We start from the raw sequence: 13,305 nt of genomic DNA, 5'->3' as shown, positions 1-13,305 counted from the left end.
GACCCCACCACCAGGGATATATTTCCCTCCCCACCCCTTTCCGCCTTCCGCTAATCCACAACCATGTAAAATGCAGCCAACAGATAAGGGTCAACTTGGTCCTGAGAAAATGCCCATGATTCCACAGCCTCATTCTTGATGAAGGGTTTTGCCCCGAAACATCGACTCTCCTGCTTCTCAGATGCTGTGCTTTTCCAGCACCACACTCTCAACTCCGGAATTCTACAATCTCTGGAATGGGGATGAGCCATATTTCATAGATGGCCAACTGGCCCTCTAAAGTATTAATATCTTAAAAATAACTGCAGTTTGGCCCACATGATTGTAACTTAGAAACAGACGGCGGCCATTCAGCCCTTCAAGCCGAACTCCACATACCCACCCTTAATATAGTTGGTTAATAAAATATTGCTTACCTCAGATTTAAAACTAACAACTAATTCTGCATCCACTGCTATTTGTGGAAGAGAGTCCAAGCATCTACCATCCTTTGTGTGTAGAAGTGCTTCCTAACATCTCTACTGAACAGTCTGGTTTTATTTCTCAGACTATACCCCCCAGTTCAACCAATGTAAATAGTTTATTTTTATCTTTCCTTTCCTTTCCTATTAACATCTTGAGGACTTCAACCTTAACCTTATAAATCCTAGAGAAAACAGACCTAATTTATATAATCTCTCCTCTTAACTTAACTTGTTGTTTGTCTGAGAATGTTTATGGGGCACAATGCTATATGAGAGTGGGGAACACGATGCTGCAAACACTGAAGGGTTAATAATTTATTGGTTTGATATTAAGAGCCCCTGGGGTTAAGTTCCATTATCTTGATGTGTGGCAGTGCATAATGAGACGCACAGCATAATGAAATCCAGTGCAGGCGATATTTTCAGCACTGACTTTATTACCTGGTTTAGCTTGCATAAGATTGCATGTGGGTTTTAAAAACAAATATGTAATGATTAATGCAGAATGACGCGTTTTAATGGATGGTGATGGCAATGTCAACAGCCCTGCCACTCCTAAAAATGATGCAAATATGAGTTAACATGAGTGATTCTGACTAAGCGAGAGCAAAACTGTCTACAGCAAGTCAGGTGTAATAAGGATCTTGGGCTGGAAGCCAAAGCTGGAAAGGTAGATTCACTGAGGTTGAGCCCCATGGCATATCTATGGAGATGAGAGCTCTGTCAAGGTCCAGATAAGTGCCCACAAACCAGATTGTAAAGTGTATGGGGTGGTGTAAGAACGTAGTTTGGGTGTAGACAATCAAGCACGATTCTGTGGAATAGTAGAGCAAACTTGAAGGGCTGAACAGCCTCAAACGTGCTGTTGACCCTGTCCAGAATTCAAAATGAACTAGCATGAGGAATCAGGGCTAGGAATGACCAACTGGCCTCTCCTGCTCCTATTCCTGCTGTCTTACATCATGTGATCTGCTCCTAGGGATTGGTTGAAGGATTAACATTTGCCAGGGAGAACTCCTCTTTGAAATAATGGCTGCAGGATCCTTGATGCCTACCTGAAAGGGCATCAATATAAGGTCTCATCCAAATGTCCTCCAAGATTTCCCAGTCCCCTGCTAAAAGTGTCAGCCTAGACTTTGGGGTCAAATCTCTGGAATATGATTCAAATCTTCAAAGTCAAAGGCAAGAGTGTACCCCACTGAGCCACAACCAGCAGCACAGACTGGGGATGTTTTCCTTAGAATGGAGGAGACTGGGGGGAGCATGAATGAGATGTATAAGATCATGAGGGGCATAGATAGGAAGCAATTTTCCCTTTTGGTGAAGGGATCATTGAGCAGGGGCTTGGACGTAAGGCAAGGGACTGAATGTTTAGAGGGGATGCGAGGAAAATCTTTATCACTCAGAAGGTGCTGGGAATCTGGAACTCACTGCCAGTAACGGTGGTGGAGGCAGAAACAGTCATAACATTGAAGAAGTATTTAGATATGCACTCGCGATACCAAGGCAAGCAATGTAATGGGCTAACAGCTGAGAAACAGGATTGGAATAATTAGGGAGTTGTTTCTGACCAGTGCAGATTCGATGGACCAAAGGACCTTTTTCTGTGCTGTAGACCTCCAGAGGACACAGCTTAAAAATACGGGCTCGACCATTTAAGGCAGAGATGAGGAGAAACTTCTTCACCTGGAGAGTGGTGGCTGTGTGGAATGCTCTGCCCCAGAGGGCAGTGGAGGCCCAGTCTCTGGATTCATTTAAGAAAGAGTTGGATAGAGCTCTCAAAGATAGTGGAATCAAGGGTTATTGGAGATAAGGCAGGAACAGGATACTGATTAGGAATGATCAGCCATGATCATATTGAATGGCGGTGCAGGCTCGAAGGGCTGAATGGCCTACTCCTGCACCTATTGTCTATTGTCTAACTGGAAGAGAACATGGGCATCACTAGCTGGGCCAGCATTTATTGCACATCCCTAACTGCTCCTTGAGTGGCTTGCTAGGGCCATTTAAGAGAGAGTAGTCAATCAATCTATTAACATTAGTTGTAACTTGATGCTTCCATATGTAGTGCTGACACTATCACCAACCATGAATTGTCAGCAATTAGATTTGATTCCTGACAGTATGAAAACAGGGCCCTTCGGCCCAACAAGTTCACACCAACTGTCCGAAGAGTTCCCCTACCCGATATATTTACCCCTGACTAATGCACGTAACACTATGGGCAATTTAGCATGGCCAATTCACCTAGCCTGCACATCTCTGGATTGTGGGAGGAAACCGGAGCACACAGAGGAAACCCACACTGACACGGGGAGAATTTGCAAATTCCATCCAGACAGTCGCCCAAGGCAGGAGTTGCACCCAGGTCTCCGGCGCTGTGAGGCAGCAGTGCTAACCACTGAACTACCATTCCACCCCAAATTCTGGGTATTTCACTTTCGATCCCATTATTTATTAATAAATTTAGTTAGCCACCAATAACCCCCAAAAGGAGTAGGTAAAAGAAATCTTTCACTCAACTTCACACCTCTAGGGAAAGAAATTACATTTACAAGAAATAAGGTGAAAACCATTTCTGCAGGAAAGTGAAAATGACCTTTGCCCTTTGTGGCGTTCCAGATCCGAATTGTCTGGTCCCTGCTTCCCGATGCCAGGAAACAATCCTTCGCAGTGTCCCCTTTCATGAGCTCACCATTCAGTCCCAGTGTATCTAGGGATGGAACAAAACATTATAGATTCAGATTTATCCTTGGCAAGTCAAAATGAAGTACAGCACTGATGAGAAAAGAGATGAGGTCTGATCTCAAACCTGGCTCTCCCAGGATAGGGACAGCACAGGGTTAGGTACAGAGTAAAACTCCCCCTACACTGTCCCCATTAAATACTCCCAGGACAGGCACAGCACAGGGTTAGGTACAGAGTAAAACTCCCCCTACACTGTTCCCAGGCATTCCCAGGACAGTGACAGCACAGGGTTAGGTTAGAGTAAAACTCCCTCTACTCTTTTAAACAGAGTTAAGCTTGCTCTTTAGTATGTCCATTAAACACTCCCAAGAACAGGTACAGCACAGGATGAGATACAGAGTAAAGCTGCCCCCTACTCTTAAAACAAAAGTAAAGCAGCCTATATTCATTTAGAGGAAGCTTTATGTTCAATTTACAGTTAGTGAGTTTTGAGAAGATTTGTAGCTCAGGTTGAGGTTCTGGATGTAGGTTTACAGCATTCCCAATCTAACACACACAGAACTAGATATAGAGTAAAGCTACCTCCACACTTTTAAAACAAAGTAGATGTGCCTCTACACAGTCATCAAACTCCCAGGGCAGATATAGTATGGGGTTATGGACAGAGTAAAGCTTTCTCCACTCATTCAAACTGAAATCAAAGCTTCCTCGACCCATCTCCCATCAAACACTCCCAGGTTCAACAAGTTTTGTACAGTGTCCAGTTCTAGTCTCCACAAACCAAAAAAAAGTAGTCACTAAGTTTGAAATAAGATTTACAGCAATAATACCAGAATGCAGGAGAAGTTAATACTAACAAATAAGAACAAACAGGCAGTGTTTCTTTGCTCTAGAAAAGAGAAGGCCAAAGGCTGATGTGATTGAATTCTATAAAAACATTGAAAGATTTGAGAAATTTGAACCACTTAGAGTCAGTGTTGCCATTTGTGGGTGAGACTAAAACGAGGTGACCATGAATATGAAAGAGAGTCGCTGATAAATCCAACAGGAGACTCAGGAGAAACTTCTTCATTAACACTGAAACTGCTTCGAATGTGGTACTTGCTAGCGCTGAGTGAATCATTTCAATAAGTTTAAAAGCAAACCACATAACTGAGGGGGAAAATAGTAGGGGACTTTGATGAGGTGACACTAATGGTGGGATAAAGTTCCTCCAAAATGGAATCGGGCTCTGACCAGTCAATCCAAACACCCTGAGTCTGCACCATACTAATGATGGACTGTAGTGGTTCAGCACTGAGTAAAGATGTTCATTTTATTTAACAAGGGCACAGGCAGGTCGAGCACCTGTTGAATCATAGATTAGAATCCGAACACTGCTGAAAGAGGCCATTCGGCCCATTGAATCTTAACTGATCCTCTGAAGAGCATTCCACCGTCATCTCACCACTCCCACCCTAACCCTACCCCTGTAACTCTGCATTTCCTATGGCTAACCCACTTAGCCTGCAGTCCCCTGGATACGATGGCCAATTTAGCATGGGCAGTCCTCCCTACCTGCACATCTTTGGACTGTGGGAGGAAACCGGAGCACCCAGACGAAACCCACACAAACAGAGGGTGGAATCGAACCTGGGTCCCTGGTGCTGTGAGGCAGCAGTGCTAATCACAGAGCCACCGTGTCACCCGTTGAACTGTTGTAATTGGGGCGATGGGACCTAGGTCCTACCTGAGGTGGCATCACTGAGGAACTGCGACTCGCAGAGCTGCGGGCACCAGGACAGGAAATGAATCTCTCCATCATGACCCCGCAATCTGTGTATCACCTCTCCTTTCCGGTTTATATCAATGATGACAATCATCCCATCTTTATACCTGCAAGGAGGAAGAGGAGGGAAAGTTAAACCAGGCTGCCATGTAAAGCCAGCATGTTGCTTGTGTATTTTTAACCACAATGCTGGAGGCATCTTCGAACCTGATCCGCCAAATCTCTGTACTAAAAGTGGAATTTGCTTGATCATTGTTCAGCAGGTGCCCTGAAGATTATACAGACACGATCAGAACATGATTTAGCACAGAAGGAAGGCAGTCCTCTCTGTCCAAGCCCTTTCAAAGAAAATTTCTTTAAACAGTCTCCTTTAATAAAAAGACAAATTAATGGTCACCAGCAACTTACACAATGAAAGGGAAACTTACTAAATCAAAATGATGCTGTCCAGGATGATGATGCACTCTGCTGGTCTCAAAGTCTCTATGCCTCCTCTCCAAAGCCCCTCATGTCTTTTTTTCTCTCTCTCTCTCTCTCTCTAAGGGCAGTTAGCCTAATGTCTCTCTCCCATCTTCTCCCTGTAGCCCCACAAATATTGCCTCTTCAGATAACGATCCAAATCATTTTTTTTTAAAAAGCAGGGAGGTGACTGATACCTGCGGTGGGACCATCTCATCAGTAAAGGCTGGGTCCACATTCATCAGAGTCCAGAAAAATGCAAGATAATCTCACTGAAACATGCCAGGTCTTGAGAGGACCAGACAGGATGGATGTTGGGAGTTTGTTGCCCCTTGTTGGAGAGACTAGAACTGGGCAAACAGTTTACAAATAAAGGGTCTCCCACTTCAGATAGAGATAAGGAAGAGGCTTTTTTCCTCTTAGAGTCATCAGTCTTTGGAAAATCCTCAGAGAAAGTGCAGGAGGCAGGAGCATTGAATATTTCTTAAGTTGCAATGCAGGTAGCTTCTTGACTGACTAGGGAGTCAAAGATCATTAGGAATAGGCAGGAAAGGGGTTCGGAGTTCACAGCTAGCGAGGACCTTATTGAAGGTGCAAGTGTATGTTCTCCTGAGCCGAGATACCTTCTGCTGCAAGTCATGATTTAATCTGTCTCCACCACAAATGTGTCAGGAGCTAACCACTCTCTGAGAGAAAATTGCCACCATTTTGTTGTTTTGCCAATTCACCTCCCCTCTGTGCCCTCTGGTTTTCAGTCATTCAACTAATGGAAACAGTTTCTCTCCATCTACTGTCCAGACCCTTCGTGACTTGGAAAACCTCAGTCAACTCGCGTCTCAACTTTGGCTTCTCTCAGGGCAGAACAATCCATCCATGTAATCGGAATTCCTGGAACGATTCCCATACGTTTTCTCTCATGTCTTCACAACTTCCAAAAGGTCCGTTTCCCAAAACTGGATGCAACACTCATCAAGGCTGAGCCACTGTTTTAGACATGTCTACCCTTACTTCCTTGCTTTTGCCTCCATGCCCACCACCACCACCACCACCAGGACAATAAGTAGGCGGCAATAAATGTTGGCCCACATCCCATGAATGTACAAAAATTATTCCATCCAGTATCTTCTCTGCTTCACCAACCATGGTATTGCCATCTTCAATGGTTCCTACATATAAACTCCCAGACCCCTTTCTCCTGCCAGCTCTTAATAGTTGTGCACTGTTATACAATGCACTTTAATACTAATCCAAACAGATCTCACAGCTGTTTATGAGATCACCTTGTTTTCTGCACTCTTTCATAAAATCATGGCACCACTGGAATTGGCTGCCCATCCCTAACTGCCCTTGAACTGAGGGGCTTTCTAGTCTAGTTCAGAGGGCAGTTAAGAACCTACTGCACTGATGTGGGTCTAGAGTTACAGGAGAGGATGGCAGATTTCCTTCCCTAAAAGGACACTAGTGAACCAGATGGGGTTTTTACAAATGTATAAAATCATGAGGAGCATAGACAGGGTGAATAGTCACGGTCATTTCCCCAGGGTGGGGGAGTCTAAAACTCAAGGACTTGGTTTAGGGTGAGAGGGGAAAGATTTAAAAGGGACCTAAGGGGCAAGTATTTCATGCAGAGGCTGGTACGTGTGTGGAATGAGCTGCCAGAGGAAGTGGTGGAGGCTGGTACAATTACAGCATTTAAAAGGCATCCAGATGGGTATATGAATATGAAGGGTTGAAAGGGATATGGGCCAAATGCTGGCAAATGGGACTAGTTTAGGTTCGGATATCTGATCGACATGGACGAGTTGGACAGAGGGGTCTGTTTCCGCACTGTACATCTCTGTGACCATTCAGGATGGCCACCAGAGTCAAGCTTTACATTGCAGATTTGTAAATTGAATTTAGGATTTCACCAGCTATCAGGGGATTTGAACCTCAGCCCCCAGAGCCTAAGGCTCTAGATCACTTGCCAAGTGACATTCAGTACTCCATCATTATTCCCCATTCACAAGAATGAGCAGGACCTCCAAAGGTAATCGAGTGGCTGCAGTGCTACATGTTAAAGCCTGCTCAGCCATCTCATTACCCCTGACTGCACTGTGAAGAGGAGCTGGGGAACGCTTGCTGCTGTCTTGGAGTAAATACTTATCCCCGAATCAACAGGGAGTCTGATCATTTAATCAAGGTCACAATTCTTTTTGTGGCAGTTACTAATGTGTACATTGGCTGCCGTGTCTCCTACATTACAATAGTGACTGCACTTAAGAGTCATAGAGATGTACAGAACGGAAACAGACCCTTTGGTCCAACTCATCCATGTCGACCAGATATTCTACATTAACCTAGAACCATTTGCCAGCACTTTGTCCATATCCCTCTAAACCCATCCTATTCACATCTCCATACGGATGACTTTTAAACGTTGTAATTGTACCAGCCTCCACCACTTCCTCTGGCAGCTCATTCCATACACGCACCACCCTCCCTGTGAAAACGTTGCCCCTCAGGTCTCTATTAAATCTTTCTCCTCTCACCCTAAACCCACGCCCTTTAGCTTTGGACTCCTCTGCTGTGGGGACAGGACCTTGGCTACTCACCCTATCTGTGCCCCTTGTGATTCGACAATCGTGATTTTTAAAAAAGTACATAATTGGTATTAAAACACTTTAGCATCTCCTGTACTTGTGAAAGGCACTATAGAAATAAAAGTTCTGTCATTAACACCACAAACTATCTCATGTTATCAAAATGCAATTGGTTCACTAATTCCTTTAGGGAAGGAAATCTGCCATCCTCAACTGGATTACACGTGACTCCAAACCCACAGTCATGTGGAAGACTCCTAACTGCCCTCTGAAATACCAAGCAAGCCACATAGTTGAACTCAAAGTGGCTCACCACCACTTTCGAGGAAAAGTAGACGAGAAAAGTCAACTCTTCATGTTACGAATTGAAGCTGTGAGAGAACACACACACACACACACACACACACACACACACATACACACACTCTGAGGTCTGCACTGGAGTCTTGCACACAGCTTTCCTTTCTCTTACCCCACAGCCACCTGGTCTTCATTATGAGGCGAGCAGGAGAGGCAGAAAATGGTTCGGGGTTCCGGGAAAAAGTGGTGCGTATCATTTCTGTTATACCACCAACAGATCACAATCCCTTTCTCATCTCCAGACACCACCAGCTCCTTCTTCAGGGGAGACCAGTGCACAGCAGTGATGGGACTCTGCAACAAAAGAAGCACCTGTGTTAATAGTACATAAGACATTACAATTAGGAGCAGGAGACAGCTCTGGAACAACCTTCACTCCAGCTCCACCATTCAGTAAGATCGCTCTTGGAACACAATCGCCCAGTGGTATGATCTTAAATGATTAATCCAGAGACCCAGGTAATGTTCTGGGGGACCCCAGTTCGAATCCTGCTACAACAGATGCTGTAATTTAATTCTAGTTGTTTTTTAAAAATTGAATTTAATTGTCTAACAATGACCATGTTGTCAATTGTGAGAAAAAAACCCATCAGGTTCACTAATGTCCTTTAGGGAAGGAAACTGCCATCCTTACCTGGTCTGGCCTATGTGTGACTCCAGACCCACAGCGATGTGGATGTCCTCTGGGCCATTAGGGGTAGGCAATAAATGCTGGCCTAGTCAGAGCCACATCTCATGTAAGAATAACAGAATCACAGCTGATCTTTGACCTGAACTCAATTCTCTTGCGTATCCAAAAAAAATCTATCAAGTTCTGATTGAGAACTCATAGTCCCTTGGAGTCAAGAATTCCAAAGACTCTCCAAGTGAGAAAATTCCTTGCCTTGGTAGAAAATGTCAGCTGCTGACCCTTTATTCTGAGACTCTGACCCCTGGCTCTAACCCCCAGCCAGGGTGATGTGGAAGGTCCAATGGAAGCAGTGAAGTTCCAGAGACAGAATACTAAATGATTTGGATGTGAACATAGGGAGGTATAATTAGTAAGTCTGCAGATGATACTAAAATTGGAGGTGTAGTGGACAGCAAAGGTGGTTACCTTAGAATACAACAGGATCTTGATCAGATAGGCCAGTGGGCTGAAGAGTGGCAGATGGAGTTTAATATGTTGCAGCTGTACAAGACATTGGTTAGGCCATTTCTGGAATAGTGCGAGCAATTCTGGTCCCCTGCCTATCAGAAAGATGTTGTGAGACTTGAAAGGGTTCAGAAAAGGTTTACAAGGGTGTTGCCAGGGTTGGAGGATTTGGGCTACAGGGAGAGGCTGAACAGGCTGGGACTGTTTTCCCTGGAGCATCACAGGCTTAGGAGTGACCTTACAGAAGTTTATGAAATCATGAGGGGTATGGGTACAATAAAGAGACAAGGTCCTTTCCCTGGGGTGAAGGAGTCCAGAACTCAAGGGCATAGATTTAGGGAGAGAGGGGAAAAGATATAAAAGGGACCTAAGGAGCAATGTTTTCACACAGAGGGTGGTTCGAATATGGAATGAGATGCCAGAGGAAGTGGTGGAGGCTGGTTCAATTACAACATTTAAAATGCATCTGAATGGGTATACGAATAGGTAGGAAGGGTTTGAAGGGATATGGGCCAAGTGTTGGCAAATGGGATTAGATTAGGTTAGGATATCCAGCTGGCATGGATGGTTTGGACCAAAGGGTCTGTTCCCTTGCTGTACATCTCTATGACTCTATGACTTATCCCTTTATCAATATCACTGAAACAGACCATCTGGTCACTATCACATCGCTGTTGAGCTGGCTGTGTGCAAATTAGTTGCTGCTTGTCCCACATCGATTTGAACCATTGACCTGCTGAACAGCTCCATTCAGCTGCCTCCACTGCCACTCCCACTCTGACCCCACACACTGTCCCAACAAGACAAAAGCACCTTCCCCTCCAGCCAGCCACTCCACAGCCTCCTGGATTCAGCCTCCAAACTAAGTAAAACCTTCGCCAACATTTCCACAGGTTCCCCATGCTGGCAGTGGGGAGTTTGTCCTGGAATCCAGAATACACCGTACTCTCTCCCCCTACGTTTCTTCGTCTCGTACATTCCTGTCCCAAGGTAACCAGCTCGCTCTGCCAGATTTTCCAAGACTCCCTCTTTTGCTGCTGCTCCACTTTTTTTTAATGCAGTATGTGGACATCACTAGTAAGCCTAGCGTGTGCTGCCCATCCCCAACTGCCATTGAGCTGATGGCTTCCTGTTGCTGTTTCAGAAGGGTCAAGCACAATTGCTGAGGGGCTGTAGCCACATGTGGGACAGATCAGGTGAGAACAGCAGACTTCCCTCCCTAAAGGGTGCTGTGACCATTTCCACATCATTTAGACCCACTACTTGTTTCTCTACATGCCCCATTTAGCATCCCCTTTTTGCAATTGTTCCTTATAGTCATTTATGTGGGAACAGGAGTAGGCCATTCAGTCTGGTATACCATTCAATGAGATGTTGGTTGATCTGTAGCCCAATTCCTTCTGCCTGCTTTTGGCCCTTATCCCTTGTTTAGTGAAAATGGATCTATCTCAGATTTATATTTAACAATTGAATTAGCATTGACCACTGTTTGAGGGACAGAACCAAACCTGTACTACTCTCTGCATACAGAGTGCTTTCTAAAATCCCTCCTGAGTGGCCCAGCCCTAATTCTTAGGTTTAGAGCAATCTGGGTCAATGGAATTATACACACAGTCTCCTGCTTGTTCACAACTTGATTATTGCTTAACAAGTAAATTTTGTTCCCAAAGTTTTTAATCTTGCACTGATCAGGACAAATGCAAGAACACCAAAACATTCACAACAATTTATCAACAGGAGAGAAGGATTCTGATTGCAGCAAAGAGATTTCAGGTTACTCGGAGTTCCACAACACCACAAACGATAAGGCCAGTCCTGATGAGGGGTTTTTGCCCGAGATGTCAACTCTCCTGCTCCTCTGATGCTGCCTGACCTGTTGTGTTTTTTCCAGAACCACACTTTATCAACTCTGACTCTCCAGGATCTTCAGTCCTCACTATCTCTTAGTTCCACAAATGCAACAGAGGTTGTGGAATATGGTCCTGCACCAGATACCCAAGCAAATTGCTGTCACAATGCTGACAGAAAGTTGCACTGAGATACACCATATTTTGGATGAAACATTAAGCTGACACCTCATGTGAAGCTAAAAACTTCCAAGAAACTATGTCAAAAGGAGAACAAGGGAGTTAACCCCTTCAATTAACATCAGTGAATTCGGAAAGATGACACTTAGAGTATTATGTGTGGCTTTGGGCCCCATATCTCAGGAAGGATGAACGAGCCCTGCAGTGTGTTCAGAGGAGGTTCATGAGAATGGTCCCAGGAATGAACAGCTTAACATATGAGGATCATTTGAGGACTGTGGGTCCATACTCTATGGAGTTAAGAAGGATGAGGGGCAGGAACTAACTGAGACATACAGAATACTGAATGGCTTGGACAGAGTAGATGTTGGGAAGTTGTTTCCATTGGTAGGAGAGACTAGGACCTGAGGGGACAGCCTTAGTGTAAAGGGAAGATCTTTTAGAACGGAGATAAGGAGAAACTTCTTCAGCTAGAGAGTGGGGAATCCAAGGAATTCATTGCCACACAAGGCTGTGGAGGCCAGGTCATTGAGTATATTTAAGACTGAGATAGATGGGTTCTTGAGTATCAAGAGGATCAAAGGTTACAGGAAGAAAGCAGGAGAATGGGGTTGAGAAACTAATCAGCCATGATTGAATGGCAGAGCAGAGTCGATGGGCTGAATGGCCTAATTCCTGCTCCTATGTCTTACAGTCTTATCTCGTGAACATCATGTGACTATTTCTGGAAGCATCCTGTGTGCAAGTTGGCTGTTGCATTCCCTCGGTTAAAATGGGTCAGACTTTAAAAAGCGTGTGCTCCATCAGATACAAAACATTTAGATGCCTTGGGACTTTCAGAAAAGCAAACCATTTTTGGTTAGTACAAATTAGAGGTCATTCTATCATAATATAGATTTGAGTTCAGGAGAACTGGCATATTTTTGTTGCAATTGTGCAGAGCTTTACTGAGATCACACCTGGAACTTCGGTCTCCTTATTGGACGACCGTCTGGTTATGGAGGGAGAGCGACAGAAGGTTTACCAGACGGATTCCTTGGTTGCCATATGGACAGTGACTTGATTGGTTAGGATTATCTTCACGACAGTTTAGAAAAATGGTGGGGGCGTGGGGTATGGTGGGGGGTGGGGACTCTCATAGAAAGTAGGAAGGAGGTTCTTGATCATAAGGACAGACTGATGGGCAGAGGGAATGGGGTGGCCCTGTTGGTATAGGATGATATTCTGTCCCTTGCGCAGGGGGACGTAGAATCAGGGGATGTAGACTCAGTATGGATAGAGCTGAGAAATTCTAAGGGTAAAAAGACCCTCTTGGGAGTTATCTACAGGCCCCCAAACGGGCAGAGGGGGTGGGGTGGCCCTGTTGGTATGGGATGATATTCTGTCCCTTGCGCAGGGGGACGTAGAATCAGAGGATGTAGACTCAGTATGGATAGAGCTGAGAAATTCTAAGGGTAAAAAGACCCTCTTGGGAGTTATCTACAGATCCCCAAACAGTAGTCTGGATGTCAGATGTAAGTTGAATCAGGAGCTGAAATTGGCCTGTCGCAAAGATGTCACTACAGTTGTTATGGGGGATTTCAACATGCAGGTAGACTGGGAGAATCAGGATGGTATTGGACCTCAAGAAAAAGACTTTGTGGAGTGCCCCCGAGATGGATTCTTAGAACAGCTGGTGCTGGAGCCTACCAGGGAGAAGGCAATTCTGGATCTGGTATTGTGCAACAAACCAGAATTGATGAGGGACTTCGAAGTGAAGGAGCCATTGGAAAGTAGTGACCATAATACAATAAGCTTCAATCTGCAATTTGAAAGGGAGAGG

At 44.8% G+C, this 13,305-nt stretch overlaps 1 protein-coding gene across 1 annotated transcript in view; it reads right to left on the bottom strand.

Moving 5' to 3' along the window:
* gemin5 (gem (nuclear organelle) associated protein 5) overlaps positions 1 to 13,305 on the bottom strand; it is a 74,164-nt gene that overhangs the window by 55,902 nt on the left and 4,957 nt on the right. The window contains exons 3-5 of the mRNA XM_043704210.1: positions 8,434 to 8,615; positions 4,882 to 5,027; positions 3,064 to 3,177 (exon numbers count right to left, since the gene is read on the bottom strand). Of these exons, the coding sequence (XP_043560145.1) occupies positions 3,064 to 3,177; positions 4,882 to 5,027; positions 8,434 to 8,615 (442 nt within the window). The remainder of the gene's footprint in view (positions 1 to 3,063; positions 3,178 to 4,881; positions 5,028 to 8,433; positions 8,616 to 13,305) is intronic.

Source organism: Chiloscyllium plagiosum, chromosome 14 (assembly GCF_004010195.1).
Source record: "Chiloscyllium plagiosum isolate BGI_BamShark_2017 chromosome 14, ASM401019v2, whole genome shotgun sequence".
Lineage (NCBI taxonomy): Eukaryota > Metazoa > Chordata > Chondrichthyes > Orectolobiformes > Hemiscylliidae > Chiloscyllium > Chiloscyllium plagiosum.
Note: the sequence above shows the minus strand (reverse complement) of the source record. Positions and strands in the feature narration are given on the sequence as shown.